The sequence below is a fragment of the Cydia splendana genome, chromosome 12 (assembly GCF_910591565.1).
Source record: "Cydia splendana chromosome 12, ilCydSple1.2, whole genome shotgun sequence".
NCBI classification, from domain to species: domain Eukaryota; kingdom Metazoa; phylum Arthropoda; class Insecta; order Lepidoptera; family Tortricidae; genus Cydia; species Cydia splendana.
This window is the reverse complement of record NC_085971.1, coordinates 10954357-10973881: the sequence shown is the minus strand read 5'-3', so window position 1 is coordinate 10973881 and position 19525 is coordinate 10954357. Positions and strand designations below refer to the sequence as shown.

General features: G+C 39.1%; 2 protein-coding genes and 1 non-coding gene across 3 annotated transcripts; all 3 read left to right on the top strand.

Annotated features, from left to right (window-relative positions):
* The first annotated feature begins 2566 nt into the window (after positions 1-2566).
* Positions 2567-9694, top strand: LOC134795472 (opsin-2-like). Its single transcript, XM_063767321.1, has 8 exons — positions 2567-2706; positions 2959-3150; positions 3714-3923; positions 4723-4859; positions 5524-5689; positions 6155-6341; positions 9230-9312; positions 9423-9694. Exons 1-8 carry the CDS (start codon positions 2636-2638, stop codon positions 9526-9528), a joined length of 1152 nt encoding a protein of 383 aa, XP_063623391.1. The 5' UTR covers positions 2567-2635; the 3' UTR covers positions 9529-9694.
* Trnat-agu (transfer RNA threonine (anticodon AGU)) lies at positions 5115-5186 on the top strand. The gene has a single exon. It is a non-coding gene; the product is annotated as a tRNA-Thr (tRNA).
* Positions 9695-14061: 4367 nt separating the features above from the next.
* Positions 14062-15596, top strand: LOC134795806 (uncharacterized protein C16orf52 homolog A). The gene is made up of 3 exons (XM_063767738.1): positions 14062-14281; positions 14420-14632; positions 14985-15596. Exons 1-3 carry the CDS (start codon positions 14179-14181, stop codon positions 15170-15172), a joined length of 504 nt encoding a protein of 167 aa, XP_063623808.1. The 5' UTR covers positions 14062-14178; the 3' UTR covers positions 15173-15596.
* The last annotated feature ends 3929 nt before the right edge of the window (positions 15597-19525 follow it).

The following is a 19525-nucleotide window of genomic DNA, read 5'->3' as shown; positions in this document are numbered from 1 at the left end:
TTTTTTTGAAGAACCCCATATTAGCCCCATAATACCTCGGCAGAGAGCTCATTCCACAGCCGGAGCGTCCGCGGGGGGAAATTCCTCTTAAACCGCACAGTGCGCGACCATTTATGTCCTAGGGTGCGCTGATAGAATGTGGCTTTTGGCATCATGTCAAACAATTCTTCAGAGCATATCCCATTCATTATATAGCGGTAGAATACCTATACACACAAGGAGGCAGTATCTCCTTAGACTTAAAGGTTCAATATCGCTTGCGAGTTTGGGATCGTTGAGGATTCGCACAGCATGCCTTTGGGCTGAGTCGAAGGATCCAAGCTGGTATTCAGGTGCCCAATAGACAACATGTCATTGTTGGAATATTAGCACAGAACCTTGCGGAACGCCTATCGAAGCAGCTTCCGTTTACTATACGGCGCGTACGCGTCTGCCGTACAAAAAGCTAGCTATCCATTTGCATAATCCCTCGGGCAGTCCATAAGTACGAGTAGTTCTGATTATCTGTTATTTTATTGCTATTTTTAACAATGTGCTGACAATGAAAGCTCTTGGCACTGGAAACATGTTCTTCATGTTGCTTTGGTGACAATTAGTAAGTGATGTGTCTAGAGTCTAAACAGTGACGCTCAATTCACATGTAAAACAACGACAATTACAATATAATCTATTTTTACACACATAATTATACCTATATATTTATCCAGATTAGCAAATTACATATTTATTTGATCCCGTGGATGTCCCTAATTTTCTTTCTGGCTGTACCTGACTGACGTGTAGGTATACTAATTATCAGACACAATTATAGTCTTATAAACATAATATATATGTATGTGTACCTACCCTAGATCTTTCACACCCTTTCAGTACCTACACATGACTGTAGTTATAGCGCCCCATAAGGGAGTTGCCATTTTGTGCAGCAAACTAAACCTGGAGAGCTGAGAGGGTGATGAGCAAACAATTTCCAATGTCCTTTCTAATAAATCTTTCGTCCAGTATTTCTAAATTAGGCTAGAGGAAAGTATAATCTGTGTGGTAGTTGTTATAAATTATAAAACAATATTTATTCACCTAAAAATCAAAGAAATTCCGAATTCGGATACTATTGTTAACTGAGACTTCGCATATGGCCTATGAAATTGATGTTATGGGATTGATACATGGGATGATGTTAAATATTCTGTATGCCGAGTATATGCAATAAATAAAATCTTAATCTTCGGAGTTTTTACAAAGTATACTGGATTAGATTATACTAGTTAGAAAGCTAGTATATGAAAACGTAATTAGAGTTAGTTAAATAATTCTATGTGTTAATTAAATGTTGTCTACCCTAACGACGGAGGTCGTTATCTGACTGATCAGCCAATTCGTAAATTGGTCACTTTTATACAACTTAGAATGTTTTGTATCGATGGTAATTGTACAAAATTCTTACGTATAGAAAACTGTAATATGTACTCAATCCAAATGGTTGTTGTGATGTCTATTAAAATTGTTGAATATATTTATTTGGTTTAACTTTTCCATTTTATTCATTTAATAGGTACTTTTAAATGTTAATGTTCTTATTTATTATTTAATTGTTCTACGAAATAAACATATCAAGGATGCAAAGAATATTATAGCGCCAGTGTTTATAAAAACCCTCAAAAGAGTAAAGGGTCATTATTTTTATTTTTTAATGTATTCAATATTCAAGTATTCGATATTAAACTTTCGTGAGACATATTTTAAATTGTTTATACGACAACGGTTTCACTCACTTGAATTTTTAGTCGCTATTGGCGACATGTTTCGGGCCCGTCGGGGGTCCTTCCTCAGGCTGGAGCGACGAGGCGGGCGGCGCGATCAGTGCACGAGTTGCAGCCGCCGCGAGCACTCGAGCCTGAGGAAGGACCCCCGACGGGCCCGAAACATGTCGCCAATAGCGACTAAAAATTCGAGTGAGTGAAACCGTTGTCGTATAAACAATTTAAAATATGTCTCACGAAAGTTTAATATCGAATACTTGAATATTGAATATATTAAAAAATAATGACCCTTTACTCTTTTGAGGGTTTTTATAAACACTGGCGCTATAATATTCTTTGCATCCTTGATATGTTTATTTCGTAGAACAATTAAATAATAAATATAACATGTCGCCAATAGCGACTAAAAATTCAAGTGAGTGAAACCGTTGTCGTATAAACAATTTATTCAAGTATTGTTAACCGTTTTGGTACTTATTTATGAAACATTCAATTTTTTTATGAAATCAATGGATTTGTGTTTTCGGCATCGGAAAAGCAGAAAAAAATCCTCAGAGCTCCAGTTATAATTAAGACAAATTTACTCCTCCGCCTCCGCCTTTATTCATTTCATTATATGTAGTTCATTTATATATACTACATACGGCTTCAGTTCACGGAAGCTCTAATCACCTTTGATTTCGTTCAAATCGTCGCCTTTTCAGCACAAATCTGTGTCAGTGTCGCCGCGCAAAACCTCAGTTAATCCGTTTGCGTGGATAATCTGTGAATCCGTTGCAATCCTATTAGTTGTTGATATAAAAGTTAAATGCGCATCAGATCGGTAGCAGTCAGTCAGTGGGATCAGGGGAGGACTACCGAGGGCTGCTCACAGGATGATTGCGACACAACTCATGGACAACCAGACGGAAAGAAGTGAATACGGTGCGTACTTCGCACCGCTCAGGTAAAAGACATCAACGATCCACTTATAAATCACCATGATTTGTATAATTTTGGTTGTGTCCCCACCACGTTTAAAAGGTAAAAACTTGACAAATATGTGTAGGTACCTACCTAACTAAAGTAACTAACTAACATACTTATATGGCCATCATTTCTGACACCCAAAAGTTACGTTTCCAACTTTTTAATGCAGTTCTTTTATCAGGAAATTAATTGTTTTCATTAAAATACCCTGATCGTCCCTGGTGTCCAGATCAAATGGCATCGACGGCGTAGAGATGCTGGGCGCGGGGTTGACGGGCGCCGACTTGGCCGCGGTGCCCGAGCACTGGCTCTCGTACCCCGCGCCCCCCGCCGCCGCACACACCGCGCTCGCCCTGCTCTACATCTTCTTCACCGCCGCTGCCCTCATTGGGAACGGGCTCGTCATCTTCATATTCTCCACGTGAGTAAACCTCCAACTCCTTTGACTGTGGACAACTGCTCGCTTTACGTTGCTCTACAATTTCTTCACTACTTTAACATTTCTTCAAAGCCGCTGTTTCTACAGTTTTCGTTTTGATATTCTTTATTAACTTTATTCTTGATATTTATTATTCTGATGACCACAAATGCTCTCCCATCGAATTTTAATTCATCTTTCGTTTACCACTCCGCATTAAAAAAAGAAATTAACCCATTCCAGGCCGCACCAATCTGGTTTTCCCAAAAAATCCAATGACATGTATTACAATTAATTCAGCTTTGATGATTCATTTGAAAAAGATGAAGATAAGTTACATTTCCCTAAAGAGCAATATAATTTGAAACTTAAATCAGAATGTTAAAGTTTAAATTCTATTACCGCGTATAGTTACTGGGGTCGATAAATCGTACTATGCCTGGAAAAGGGTTAAAAGTTGTTTTCATAAGTACAGTAAGAACTTAGCAAAACTTTCTTACTCTATATCGCGCAGGTAGGTACTATTTAGACTACCCCTGACCTTACGAATTTCTTGTTGTTTACAGAACGAAAAGTCTTCGCACGCCAAGCAATCTTTTGATATTGCAACTGTCTATATTCGATTTCATAATGATGGCGAAAGCACCGATATTCATTTACAACAGTGCCATGAAAGGATTCGCGGTAGGCGACCTAGGGTGCCAAATATTCGCACTGATGGGTGCCTACAGTGGCATTGGGGCTTCAATGACCAACGCTGTCATCGCCTTCGATAGGTAAAAAATGTGTTTTTTATTCCGTTACCACTCTACCCACCTTGTTCCACCTTACAGAAAACCGCAGCCAAATAACACTAGACCATACTCATAGTGTTCTGTTCCTGCCGGTGAGTATATAAGGTTGTCAGAGCTCAACGGGGTGGGGGTGCGGAGTATTAGGGTCGGCAACGCGCATGTAACACAACGCGGAGTTGCAGGCGTCCATAGGCTAAGTAGACTGCTTACCATCAGGCGGGCCGTATATTAGTTTGCCACCGACGTAGTATTAAAAAAAAAAGTTGAGGCTGAGGCCATTTGTGCTGCCACAATTAGACATAAATACTACTCCATATAACTGTAACTAGTTACTTAAGCGTTAAATTTTAACAAAAATGTGTGTAATATTTAGCGAGTAGTGCGGTGATTTGATTTAAACGGCTACGTACCTACGTTAATATGTAACCAACAAATTAGATATATTGAATGATATAAGAAATCTGAGAGACAAAATGGTAGTATCGTCTTGGGTCGTCCCATTCGTTTTTCGTCAAGTTCTTAAATTAGTCCTATTCTGCTTTCGTCACCCATTCTACATTCGTCACAATCGTCGGCAGCTTTTAATGTAGAATGCGTGACGAAAGCAGAATAGGACTAATTTAAGAACTTGACGAAAAACTAATGGGACGACCCAAAACGATACCAAAATGGTCACAAAGGAAAATTGGCAAAAACGACCAACTTGGCGAAGAATCGTGTGTTTAGATATGATATAAATATAATGAAATGGTGCTAAAATAATAGGTACATTTTCTTGCAGACATTCAACCATCGCACGGCCTTTAGACGGTCGCCTGTCGAGAGGGAAGGTACTGCTGCTAATGGCGTTGGTTTGGATCTACTGCACGCCATGGGCTCTACTGCCGCTCTTTAAAATTTGGGGCCGATATGTGCCAGGTATCATTTAGCTTCTACATAATACCAAGACCAATAGGTATAAGTAATTTTGTATCCAGTAGAAACGTCTGCCAAAGATACTCGTACCACAAAGCTAAAAAATAATTCACTTATTGTATGTGGTGAATTTCCAATATGACTTGGAACTCCGGTGGCCGTTTAAGAAGAGCTCTTAGGGTAGATATCGGTACGCGCCTCATTAAGACACCCGCATATGAGTGATATAGTGGGAAATATTCGCTGTTATCGAGTGAAGTCTCGGTAGCTCAGTTGGTAGAGCGATGGGCTAGTGATCCAGCGTCGCGAGTTCAAGCATCGCCCGAGACAGTGAATTTTTCCACTTTTCATTTATTTCTAATTTCTAAGACCAAGACGCGATTAAAAGCTTCTCTAACTATAGGTCTGCTGTTTAAAACTAAGGCGGCTGTTCAGAAGTTATTATAGGACTTGTTGAAACTTGGCTGCATAAAGCTTATTTGAAGTCATGTAAAGGAAGAAAAATGTAATATAAAACTAGTCCCAAACTCAGCTACCTTCTATTTGAAAATCACTGTGAATATTTTTACCAACCGCCGGAGATACTGATAGACCGATTGTAGCAATTTTACGAAGACGTAAGTTTTAATTTGTTATATATATACCTATAATTCGAACTGGTTTGCAGAGGGTTACCTGACGTCCTGCACATTCGACTACCTGACCAACACGTTCGACACGAAGCTCTTCGTGGGATGCATATTTATGTGCAGCTACGTGTTCCCCATGTCGGCCATCGTATACTTCTACAGCGGCATCGTCAAGCAAGTGTTCGCGCATGAAGCTGCTTTGAGGTATGTCGTCACCTGTGTACCGTGTACCGATTCTCAAAGTACCTATTTCTAGTGCATGTCATATTATTAGTTAGCATTTTTATTTCATCTCTATATGTATTCATTTTGTTTTTATTGAATAGGTAACAGATAGAAATATAACAATTAAACATACAAATTACTTATAAATTAAAATAAACCTAAGAATAAGTAAAATTAAATGATTTAACAAATATACTATTGCTCAAGGTGATCTTCACAGCACAATCTGTCTTCTTTTGTGATGAGCACTGGTAGGTATATATGTACCTACATTTTACTTCATGAGCCTTTGGCTTTATATTCCACCATTACAATAAGCAGACAGACGGACGGTGGAGTCTCAGTAATAGGGTCCCGTTTTTACCCTTTGGGTACGGAACCCTAAAAACGAAACGTGAAACGAGGATCGATAATTTTTAGTGTCATGCGAACCCTTGTTTTCAGAGCACAGGCCAAGAAGATGAACGTAGAATCCCTGCGATCCAACCAACAGGCTAACACTGAGTCGGCCGAGATCCGGATAGCTAAAGCAGCCCTCACGGTGTGCTTCCTGTTCGTCTGCTCGTGGACACCGTACGGCATCATGTCGCTTATCGGCGCTTTCGGCAATCAAGAGTTGCTGACACCTGGGGTAAGAAATGCCAAATTGTGCGGGCTAAGATCTGTTTAGCCAAGGTAGCGCTACTAGCGCTTACGGGGTTCTAAATTCATGACTCCCATACGGCATCATTTCGTTCACTTAATGGTTCGGAAATGAAGAGCTCATCTGTCACTTGGTGCTTAACTGGGTAAAATCTGAATAGCTAAAAATTCGTTCTCTTATTAGCTCCTGACTCAGGTCTATTTGTTGTTGTTGCTTGTCCTAGGGCACCCCGGAGGTGCATAGGGCCTAATAAGGTCTAGTACTTACTTAATAGGTCACATCAAATAACTCAATAAAACTCGACCTGACCTCGAGGCTGACCTGTTGGATGGGGTGTTCTTTTTATGAGCGGGGGGGGGGGGGGGGGGGGTTATAGTTAAGTTACTTATTAAGTATTTTTGTATTTAATTTTAGTTGTAATAATATATAGTTTAGATTGTTATTTGTAAGTTTTATATTATTAATTTAATTTTTTATCGATTTTAATTTTAATGTATTGTCAATATGTGTTATTTAAATAAAAACTTTTTACAAAAAAAAGCAAACCGACTTCAAAAAGGATGAAATAAAATATTATCCTTTTTGAAGTCTATGCGTTACCAACTGATATGTTTGAAGTCGGTGCCAAGCCAAATTTTGAAGCATACCATGATTTGGGTGCGATTCGATAAGGATTTACCTACGTTGGATTGCCTTACACGATGACAATGAACGTACTTTCTGTAGGTACAGTCGACGTTAAAAATATGTTAACACTTTTCGCCTTATTACAAAGGAGTAAGGTGCAAAAGTGTAAACATATCTTTGACGTCGATTGTATCTAAGAACACACCTCAGAACACACGATCAAACCTTCTTGGCGCAGTCTGTACTGTACCATGTTTGTCGGCACATTAGTGGAAATTCAATGCATTTTTTTTCCGACGTATTTTTTAAAGAGCATTTCTTACTAATGCTCGAACAGTCTATAGCACGCAAGTGTGAGATTGGGACTGAGTAATTTCCTGTCCCTTATCCAGAGGACTACATTTCAAAATATAAAACAATTCAAGAAATTTACCTTCTTGCCAAATTTCACCTAAAGCGGTTCAGTTTTTTAGTCATGAAAAGGCGACAAAGAGGCAGACAGAATTACTTACACATTTGTAATAGTTATTAGTACAGTTCTAATGGGATTTATAGCCATAAAGCTGATTATTTTTGACTGGTATTGTTACTACTTGGCTTGGCACCGACTTCAAACATATCAGTTGGTAACGCATAGACTTCAAAAAGGATAATATTTTATTTCATCCTTTTTGAAGTCGGTTTGCTTTTTTTTGTAAAAAGTTTTTATTTTTCCATTTTTAGTTTTAACGCATTGTTAAGAGCGCGACGCATGAATGAAAAACAAGATCATGACTAAATTCGTGTACCTATTACTTTAATAAATATGTAATCAGGAATTTTCTCGAGTCCGTCTGGGAAATAATAATTCCTGTCACCACTACACCAAATCCATCCTCCGCCCCGCCACTGACCCAATCCCTCAACGCCCCGATCACTCAACCTCACAGCGCATCAACCCCTGATCCAGGAACCCCTCGACCCTGAACCAGAAATTTTCTTGAGTCCGTCTAGGAAATTATAATCCTGTCAACTAAATCCATCCGCCCGCCCCGCCACTGACCCAATCCCTCAGCCCCCCGATCACTCAACCTCACAGCACATCAACCCCTGATCCAGGAACCCCTCGATCCTGAACCAGCAACCCTTCAACCGCCATTCCCCGACCCCTTAATCCCTGACCCCTTAACTCCTAATCCTAATCCCCGGTCAGTAGACTTACCAGCTTACCACGAGTTTGACATTGATATATTCGCTAGCATGTTTGTAACTTACTTCCTATACATCTCGCTCGTACTAACCTTAGTGTGAGCGAGATGCATAAAATGTTACATTTAGATGCATAAGACGTTAGCGAATGTGTCAATGTCAAACTCGTGGTAAGGCTACAGTTGCAGTACATCAAATTGGTGATTTTCGGAAGCAAATGCTCGAGTTACTTTAGAAAACCCCGAAATCACTTAACACGTGCCTTTAAAGATTGAGGAGTTCCCTCAATTCCTCATGGATTCCATCATCAGACCAGAACCAAAAATAATACGGAAACACCTTAGAGGTAACTTCTTCCAAACAAAAAAAGAATTACTCAAATCGGATCACAGGTGCCGGAGTAATCGCTGAACATACTTACATTTAAAGAAATCATCATCATTATCATCAAAATAATCATCATCATCAGGTCTACTTCATCAAATTGGTGGTTTTCGGGAGAAAATGCTCGAGTTGCTTAAGAAAACGCCCAAAACACCATGCATGTGCCTTTAAAAATTGAGGAGTTCCCTCAATTCCTCATGGATCCCATCATCAGAACAGAACCAAATTAAAATGGGACCAACTCGGAGGGAGCTCCTTTCAAACAAAAAAAGAATTACTCAAATCGGACTACGGATGTCGGAGTAATCGGTGAACGTACATAGAAAAAAAAAAAAAAAAAAAATAGCCACAACCGAATACAGAACCTCCTCCTTCTATGAAATTGAAGTCGGTTAATAAATAAACGTCATTCGCTGTACAGTTAAAAAAAAGAAAAAAAAATCAAACTCGTAAAACTCTTCCAGTGTGAAAGGATTATAAATACAAATTCAGATGATCTTGAGTTTATCAAAACAACAATTTCACGTAATTCTGATTGAGTATGTAGGTACGTAGGTTTTTGCCACATTTCTAAAAAAGTACCTAAGCCACGAACGCAAGTGTCGAAATCGGGATGCTGCTTAAAACATCTGACACAGATGATAAAGGCCTATTATTATAATGTATCTCTCTTACAGGTAACAATGATTCCCGCTGTGGCGTGTAAAGCTGTAGCGTGCATAGATCCCTGGGTTTACGCCATCAGCCATCCAAAATACAGGTTTGTATGTTCTCTAACACTATGCTTGGTTTATAAACATACATATATATTATTGTTTTGTTTTACATTTGTAATATTATATTAAGCAAAATGTTTGTTTTCGTACTAAGGCAAGAGCTCCAGCGCCGCATGCCTTGGCTACAAATCAACGAGCCTGACGACACGGTTTCCACGGCCACCACCAACACGTCCGCGCCACCACCTGCATCTGCTTAACTACCTATACCTACTCACTTCACTTAGGGAGTAGCCTACTTGATAACAATGTGATAAAACTTTATCGTTTAACGTTTTGCTACGATAGCTCAAAAAAGTTTAAAAAGCATAGTTCAATTTTGTACGTAAGTGAATAATGACGATTCTCTAGACACACAATTTGAAATATTACATTACGATACACGTGCGAAAAGTACGAAATTCGCAACGAGTGGTGATAAATTGAAACACGACCGAAGGGAGTGTTTAAATCGACACGAGTTGCGAATTACCTTTTCTTACGTGTTTTGTACAACGTTTTACAGTACATATGGCCCTTTAAATTTGTGACATAGGCACGTATTGTCCTTAATCCCGCCCTAGGGCGGTAAAGTAGCACCATAAGTACTGTAAAATAATAATAATTTTCTTCGGAACGGTAGAGCATTGTTAAGTGAACCATGGCTGACACCTGAAATGGATACCTATTATAACGACTATAGCGATTTTAAAAGGACTTCGACAAGAAAACTTATGTGCCTAGTTAATAATACATGTATATCCATATTTTAGAATTTGCAAACTTGCCACAAATCGTGCCAGTAATCTAAGTTTATCAATAAATAATTATATTCAAGGTACTATGTGGTAAAAATGTGGTTTTATTTCTATTGAAATATGTATCCTTAATTTTGTCACATGAGCATTTTATTTGATTTGACTGTTTTTAAATATTTACTTGCCTAATTGCCCAAGCGTTAGCGAAGGTCTACGTTTCAGCTTAGACATAAATGCTTTCGTAAATATGTTTGGATGTTCTCTTCTAAAAGTCGCATTTTTCAACCGATTCTCGTGGAATTTTGTGAACAGGTTCGATGATTAAGTCATTTTTTTTGTCGATTCAGTTTTCGAAAACTTTTCAAAATGACAGAGCCATGGGGGTCCGCGAGGTCTCTATATAGCTCACAGAGCCAGTAGTTATATGTGTAACAAGAGATCAAAAGTCAGTCTATGCTGCTAGTGCTCATTTTCAATCCCAATAAAGCCAGAGATTCTATAAATCTATTCTAATTTGGAGTTTGAAGAAAAAACCAGCAAAATGCTACCAGCGGTAACAACTTAGTGGTAACAGATGGGAATAGCCCTACCTAACTATAATAGCTAGAAATTTCTTTCCCATCAGCACACTACTACTAGACCTAATGCATGGCTCTATGAGTTGTAGACCTCTTGAACCCACATGGCTCAATCATTTTGGATTGGATGGATTAAGGACAATACGTGCCTATGTCACAAATTTAAAGGGCCATATGTACTGTAAAACGTTGTACAAAACACTTAAGAAAAGGTAATTCGCAACTCGTGTCGATTTAAACACTCCCTTCGGTCGTGTTTCAATTTATCACCACTCGTTGCGAATTTCGTACTTTTCGCACGTGTATCGTAATGTATTTTTCCAAAATATTTTTTTAATATACCCCACTTACTCACAAAGATCTATAAAAATCAATTGAGAAATGCGATATGTAGAGGACAACATACGGGCAGAAGCAATCTTGACCAAACAGAAACGGAGACCCTCGCTTCGCTCAGTCAAAAAAGCGGCCACGACAGATAGAAAATAAGTGATTTTTTTTGATGTCAGAATGTACATCAGTTTATGGTCAAGTACTATGTCAATACTGCACAAATCCGCTACTTGACACTAGATGTCGACTACGAAAATAAGCAGCGATTTGGTTACGCGTTGGTCAAGAAGATTGGCGGTCTAGTACTTAAGCCCCCCATTCACACTCCTACCTTGTAGCAGTGGGGAGACACTCCTGACTTTGGTCGAACTCGGCTCCGTTCGGCTCAGCATTGCTCCGAGTAATTATTAGGGTTGGCACCACTTGACTTCCTTTTGCGTGCACGACCACAGATAAGATAATCACTTGTATTTTGACAACCCTAAATAGCCGAAAGGGATAGTGCCATATATTAGAAAGGGATAGCATGATTCGATCCTGAACCGCTGTCAAACTTCGGGTTTGTAGGAAGTGTCCTTTCTGTACGGTAGTACTTTTATTTCTTCTGTGCTTGTAGTCCGCCTCGTAGTCCGCCTCATTGGGTAGGATTGTGTATGGGGGTCGCGGACTACGTGCCGTCCCACAACACCCAAGTAGGATGCCTCTTGGGTCCTACAAATCCTGCAAGCCCCGCCCACCGCTGTAGTCCGCCGCGTAGGATTGTGTGTGGGTGGTCGTCCTACGTTGCGGACTACCGTGTTTCACGTATAATAACAGTGCGTGCCATTTTTTTGAAATGTATAAAGAAAATAGCTGTTTTTGGGACCAGAAATCACCCAATCACTCCAACAAACAATGGAGGAATAGGCATTGCAACAATTATTACCAATACTTAAGAACTATAACGCTCTCTGGCGAATTTTTAGCAGTTTCTTTTCCCACACTCTTTTTTATTTTTATCCAATAACAAGAAAATACATAGCAGAAGAGCTATTTTCTTTTTTTTAAATTGCACGTAACATTTTCAAGAGTAAGTAGACCGACACTTGTGAGAAACGAAGCAGTACTGGTGATGGACGGCAAAACAGTACCGTGTGTGAGCTATTTCTTGCTCCGTAGTCCTGCGAGGCGGACTACAAGGTAGGAGTATGAATGGGGGGCTTTATTACGCGTTAATTTAGTATATGCCGGAAACCTTTCGTGATGCAGGATTTTTACTACACGGAACACTGCCATCTAGCGTGCGATTGGTAAACTATAGTTTGACAAACCAACTGCCAATGCAGTATACTAGGAGAGTTACTGTCATGGTAAATTATGTAGCTACAGTTCATTAACTGCCATCTTTCGACAGAAGATGAAACCTGTTTGAACGCCATTTGATTTTGATCCTTATTCTTTAACTGATATGTGTTAACTTTTTAAATATTAATATTCACGCCATCTACTCGAGCATAGGCTGAAGGTGTGGCGCCATCGCTCGAAAACATGGAACCATACCTTTGGCCTATAGTCGAGTAGATGGCGTGAATATTAATATTTAATAAGTTAACACATATCACTGAAAGAATAAGGATCAAAGTCAAATGGCGTTCTAACAGTTTTATGTTCTGTCGAAAGATGGCAGTAAATTTACAGTGGCTACATAATTTACTTTGACAATCCGTCTCTATTATTCTCTTTGATTAGTAACTAGAATCCTTTTAGTGGTGATAATACTACCTAGTGTAAGACACAAAACAAAAAACAGACAACAATTGGCAAACGACGGAATAAGTATATTAAAACAAATTGCAGTCGGCGCTCGGCGGATCTGATATTGGGGTCCTATATATTATACTACTGTTTGGGGTACGTACTTACTACTTCGCCACTCGTCGTTGAAGGTCGCTAACATTAGTGGTATCGCCAGCGACGGAATATCAATCGCTGAGTATCGCTGTGTGAAAATTATAAGTGCTTCTACTCCTCACTAGATGTCTGTAGTAGTATGCGTCTGCGGTGTCTGGCTGGTGCGGTTCTTGGTAGTGTTAAACAGAAGAAAAAACCGGGCAAGTGCGAGTCGGACTCGCGCACGAAGGGTTCCGTACCATAATGCAAAAAAAAAAACGAAAAAAAAAGCAAAAAAAAACGGTCACCCATCCAAGTACTGACCACTCCCGACGTTGCTTAACTTTGGTAAAAAATCACGTTTGTTGTATGGGAGCCCCATTTAAATCTTTATTTTATTCTGTTTTTAGTATTTGTTGTTATAGCGGCAACAGAAATACATCATCTGTGAAAATTTCAACTGTCTAGCTATCACGGTTCGTGAGATACAGCCTGGTGACAGACGGACGGACGGACGGACGGACGGACGGACGGACAGCGAAGTCTTAGTAATAGGGTCCCGTTTTACCCTTTGGGTACGGAACCCTAAAAACATCCTCTTTTTTAGTGCTAGTACTGACGTAAGAAAAAGACAGTATGATTATCATATGTTTGAAATGAGACAGTCCCTGGCCAAACTATATACTCTGGCAAACCCACTTTGTCCGTAGAAAAAGGCGTGATTTTTAATTTTAACATGAGCGGTCGATCCATCGCGCCTCCAATTTTTTTTAATTTGTCGCCTTCTCCCGACGGTAATATAGACGGTCAAGCAAATCTTGTCAGTAAAAAAAGGCGCGAAATTCAAATTTTCTATGGGACGATATCCCTTCGCGCCTACATTTTTCAAATTTGCCGCCTTTTTCTACTGACAAGATCTGCTTGACCAAGTATAGCTATCAAAACTTTTTTTTTGTTCGTATTTAATGACTGGGTTTGCCAGACTATCTATAGATGGTCAAGCAGATCTTGTCAGTAGAAAAAGGCGGCAAATTTGAAAAATGTAGGCGCCAAGGGATATCGTCTCATAGAAAATTTGAATTTCGCGCCTTTTTCTACTGACAAGATTTGCTTGACCATCTATAATTATCTATTATAGCGCTGGTAATACTGGAATCTGTCAGTGTCACTGTCAGTCAGTAGTGTCAAATTGTCAATACTTTTGTCACTTTTGTTTGTGATGGGCTGATGGGTTTTGTGAATCCTATAACAAAATAATATATTATAATTATAGACGTATGATTTGTGCCACATAAATTATTGATTAATATTAACATAGGATTACTGTGTCAATATGGATAAACTAACAGTGATATCTGGGACACTGTTCATGGCAGCTGATGTGTTTGCAATAGTTAGCCTTGCCATGCCCGACTGGATAATTACCGATGTTGGAGGTAAAAATTGATATTCACATTGTACTTTGCGTCGACAATAACAATAACCTTGGAATTATTCATCATTTTACCGCGGATGCGACATCTGAATCCGTAGTTAATTCTTGTTGGAAATGTAATCCACTTTGTTTTTTGTAGGGGATACTCGACTAGGGCTCATGTGGTCCTGTATTACACTATATAACAGACCACAGGTGTGCTTCACTCCAGACCTACAACCTGAATGGCTACTGGCCCTTATTTGCATCTTTATTGGATGTATATGCATCACAACAACAGTGATACTCTTGGCATCAAGTCACTTTGATCGTAATGTTATCCCTTATGCAAGATGGGTGGGCTTTGCTGCAAGTAAGTATATATAAACCTCTATATTCCTCCCTTCACAAAATATTTAACTTGAAAGCCAAATTGTAAAAAGGTGTTGATGTATTAAATTCAGATTATTTGTTTGGTTACTACAATGTCATATCAATGATAGTCAACTTGTAACCTTTCTTATGGCTAGGATAATGCAGATCCTATTTGGATTTCTAAAACTTCATTATTTCAGTAGCAAGTATTGACAGTAGTTTACAAAAGGTTAAGCATTATGCAGCTATTAGCATTCATCATGAACTGACCATTTGCCAGTGGAGCAATTTCCAAGTTGGTCCTTGAAAAGTAATATATAAAATTAACATGTAATTTTCATTACTTTCAGTGGTAGTTTTCTGCTTGGCTGCAGTCATTTTCCCGATGGGATTCCATGTTGATGAGATTGGAGGCCAGCCATATCAACTGCCAAACAGCCATCAAGTGGGAATATCTTACATATTATTTGTTCTCTCACTGTGGATAACAGTAATATCCGAGCTCTTTGCTGGCAAAGTGTGTCTGCCCCACTTTTAAGCAGATTTCAGGGTTGTTAATGATAATTACATTCCAATAAGTATTATTTAGAGGGCCTATTTTTGGCTCTTTTATGTGGCATTAACACTACTATGTTTCTAATGTGTCTGTCACACTTGCCACTTAGAAACCTTTTAGGTGCCAGTCAGCCAACATTGCTTGCATGTTATCACAGCATTATGGTAGGATGTAGATAGACTCTATAGACTACTTCTCAATGACTGCCCTGCCCATAAGAGTAAAGGCTAAAAGAAATAAATACTTACCAATGGTACATAGCTGCTGCTGTTCTGATGCACACTGTACACACAGATGAACTCGCAGCATGAGGCAGGAACAGCCAATTCCAAATAACTTTTGTTCATAAAAACAACCATTTAGCTACTTGATTTTCAAATTCAACAAAATGAACATAATAAATATATCTTATTAGGGCGAGCGAAGCGAGCCCTATCACTAATCGACGAACTATGCATTCTTGTGGTACACTTTGCGGAAAAACTACTGCACTGTTAGGTTTGAAATTTAACATAGTAATTTAAATTCATGTCTAGATGTGTTATCAAACATAAAAATATCATTTTATAAACCTAAAAAAATAAAATAAAGTAATAACACTTTGTATTACTACTAGCGCCATCTGTTGGCAAAATGATGAATTAACATTCGTGCTAATGTTAATTATTTCTTTCTCTAACAGATGGCGTTAGTAATAAATAAATATTGGACATTCTTATACAAATTGAGTAAGTAAGAAGGCTTGTGTTGTGGGTATTCAGACAATACGATACCTATGTGGTGTTTTCAAGTTCAATAATGTCGATGGCGCTTACGCCATTAACAACGATGAATATCAAAGTGGGTACAATTTTGGATTTAACCCACCTCGCTTCACTTGGTTTGATTCCCATTTTAGCAATTAAGTTTTTGTGAATACCTACTAGAACAATCAATCTTGCTGTATATTTACTGCGGAGGTCAATTTCCTCGTATGTTTTGTGACGCTGACGATGTGATGATCAGTCATGTTGTGTTAGCAAACTTAAATCGGGTATTTTCAGTTCGAGATACAGTTTTGGCGCCATTAATTTATTACGTAAGACGATTTTGGGGTGGAGGGGGGTCGAACATATCTTATTTTTTCTTACAAGGGGGTGGTAGGGGGTTTTCATAGTTCTTAAGCAAGATCACAAAGATGCGATTTTTTTTTTAATTTCTATGAAATTATGACCTTTAATAATACTTCCACACTCTATGCTATCAAACACGGTGCAGAGTTAGCTTAAACGAGCTCAAGTACCTTTGTACAGGTACAAATAAACATTCATAAAAATATTTTTTTGAAAATAAATTATATTGGTGGGACGGGGTCAGCCTATTCTTATTATTTCTTACATAGGGGTGGGAGGGGGTCAAAAACTGGCAAAAATTGTCTTACGTAATTAATGAATGGCGCCTTTAGTGTTACTATTGCTTGGAACTGCTAAAATTATAAATAAAGATAAGCATAATTAATACAAACTTCAGTGACTTAGGGCCAATACAGACGGACTACAACCCGACTGCAACTTGTATGGGAACTGCACGCCAATCGAAACGTCGGCGTGCAGTTCAGCAAAATGACCCAGTACCCTGGCAGTACCTAGTAGAACTCAGGTTTGGTGTAACAAAGGCACATTATGGTTTGGTCATCCGACTCATCTTGATGAGCACTTAGGAGAGTAGTACCCAAGATAGAGCCGATGCCGAACCCTGGCAGTACCTAGTGGAGCTCGGGTTTGATGCAACATACATAGACACACGCTGTTTTGGATATCCGACTCGTCATGATGATCACTGGGTAGATCAGTACTTTCAGTACCCAAGATAGCTGATGCTGAACCCTGACAGTGCCTAATGGAGCTCGGGTTTTATACAACATAGGCACACGCTGTTTTGGTCATGCAACTCGTCTTGATGAGAACTTAGGAAAGTAGTACCCAAGATAGAGCTGATGCTGAACCCTGGCTGTACCTAGTGGAACTCGATCAGGTTTGATGCAACATAGACACACGCTATTTTGGACATCCGACTCGTCATGATGAGCACTTGGGAGAACAGTACCCAAGATAGAACCCATGCTGAACCCTGGCAGTACCTAGTGGAACTCAGGTTTGTTGCAACATAGGCACACGCTGTTTTGGCCATCCGACTCGTCTTGATGAGCACTTAGGAGATTAGTACCCAAGATAGAGCTTATGCTAAACCCTGGCTGTACCTAGTGGAACTCAGGTTTGGTGCAACATAGGCACACGCTGTTTTGGTCATCTGACACGTCTTAATGAGAACTTGGAAGAGCAGTACCCAAGATAGAGCTGATGCTGGACCCTGGCTGTACCTAGTGGAACTGTGTGTGTTAGTTTATGTGCGGAGCAGCGTGATTACTGCCAGTAGGTGTCCAGACGGGATAGTTTTTCGATCAATTGTGTGGAGTGGATGCAAAAATAAATTCAAGAACATTGGCTCGCTGACCCAACATTATGTAGGAAAGCCAGTTGGGTTCCTTACAAAAAGTACTGGGCGACCGTGTAGGATGTAATGCACTTATGAAATTGTATATTACGTGTGGATGATATTGGCAATTTGATTTTGTCGTCTGGATACGTTTTTAAAGGACAAAGTAAAAGCTGTAACAGACAGGCATACCGGACAGCAACCGGTTCGGTACGTTAAGGTAGAAAACCTCCGCGAGCCCTTACAAAGCGCTGCTTTTTGCTAGTGATACGATTCACTGTAGATAATTGTAACGAAAATCACCAATTATATTTTAGCATGTTAGCTTGAAACCTTTATACAATGTAAGCGTTAGCATTATTCTAGATAGAGGTAGTGATTATTCTAGACCTGTGATTCAAACACTAAATGATAAAAGAATTATATGAGATCTGAATTTCAGTATTTAGATCTGATTATTAAAGCTTTTATTTTATATTTTTGATTACATAGGTAAGTTGGCGAAACCTTTTTCGCTGACACATAATTATCAAGGTACCCTTGTAAAGAAACGAGAAGTCGAGAACTCTAGTTGTAAGTTATGTTTGTGTATATAATATTGTACCTAATTGTATTAGAATAGAAGTACCTACCTAGTATACCTAACCTAGCTTGTAAATTATAATGGGTAACTATTTTTAATGGGTATGGGCAGGGGTGCGAAACTCCTGACTTCTGTCAAACTCGGCTCCGCTCGGCTCAGCATTGCTCCGAGCAATTATTAGGGTTGGCACCACTTGACTTCCTTTTGCGTGCACGACCACAGATAAGATATTCACTTTATTTTTTACAACCCTAAATAGCCGAAAGGGATAGTGCCATATATTAGAAAGGGCCAGCATGATTCGACCCTGAACCGCTGTCAAACTTCGTTTTTGTAGGAAGTTTCCTTTCTGTACGGTAGTACTATTAATTATTCTGTGGTATGGGTAAGAATAAATAGGCTTATTTAATTACAAACTGATGACTTACCAATTGAAGCATCGCAACTGACGAGGTAGTTTTAAAAACCTGCACAGAAGTTTGTATACTTATAACTAAACTGGGAGTCGGGTTATTCCTACTAGTTACCAGTGTTACCACCAAGTTCTTACCCAGGGAGTCGGGCTTTATAGATATGGGTTCCGCTGCATCTGGCAGCTTATGACCATAACGGTATATAAAGTGTCAGTCAATGGAACTTGCTAACTATGTAAACAAAAGTCACTATAGTTCGTTTTTTTTAGCATTAGAAAGAACTTCGCAGAAGTAAGCTTGTGGTTCCAAATCCGGCACTTTTAGCGGTAATAATTTGAAGTAAATTATATGTATTGACCATGCTACATTAGATAATTCAATAATTATTAACAATTAAAGAGCCTGATAAAAACTGCATTGCTTCTGTGGAGTTCTTTCTAATGCTAAAAAAACGAACTTTATAGTAAATTCATCATTCTTTGACAATTTCAATATGGCGGTTTGTATACATAGTTAGCATGTTCCATAGAATGACACTATAGGTAGTGTGCTGGGCTGGGTGGGAGAATTAACAGGGGGCCTAGCCAAGATGACAATTGTTTGCAGAAAACGAACCGCTATTGTCTCTATCACTCTTCCATATTAGTGCGATAGACATATTGTGCCGTTTCGTTTCTCTGCAAACGATTGTCATCTTGGCTAGGCCCCCAGGTAAGAAACAAAATCCCCATATTACGGTGTATTGCACCCGCTATTAACAACTGGTAATAACCTGTTTATAGGGAATTAAGCTTAGAGTGCTCACTCCATAGGTACATAGATAAAAACCCATATGTATAATAAGTTTTAAACCAGCTTTGCGAA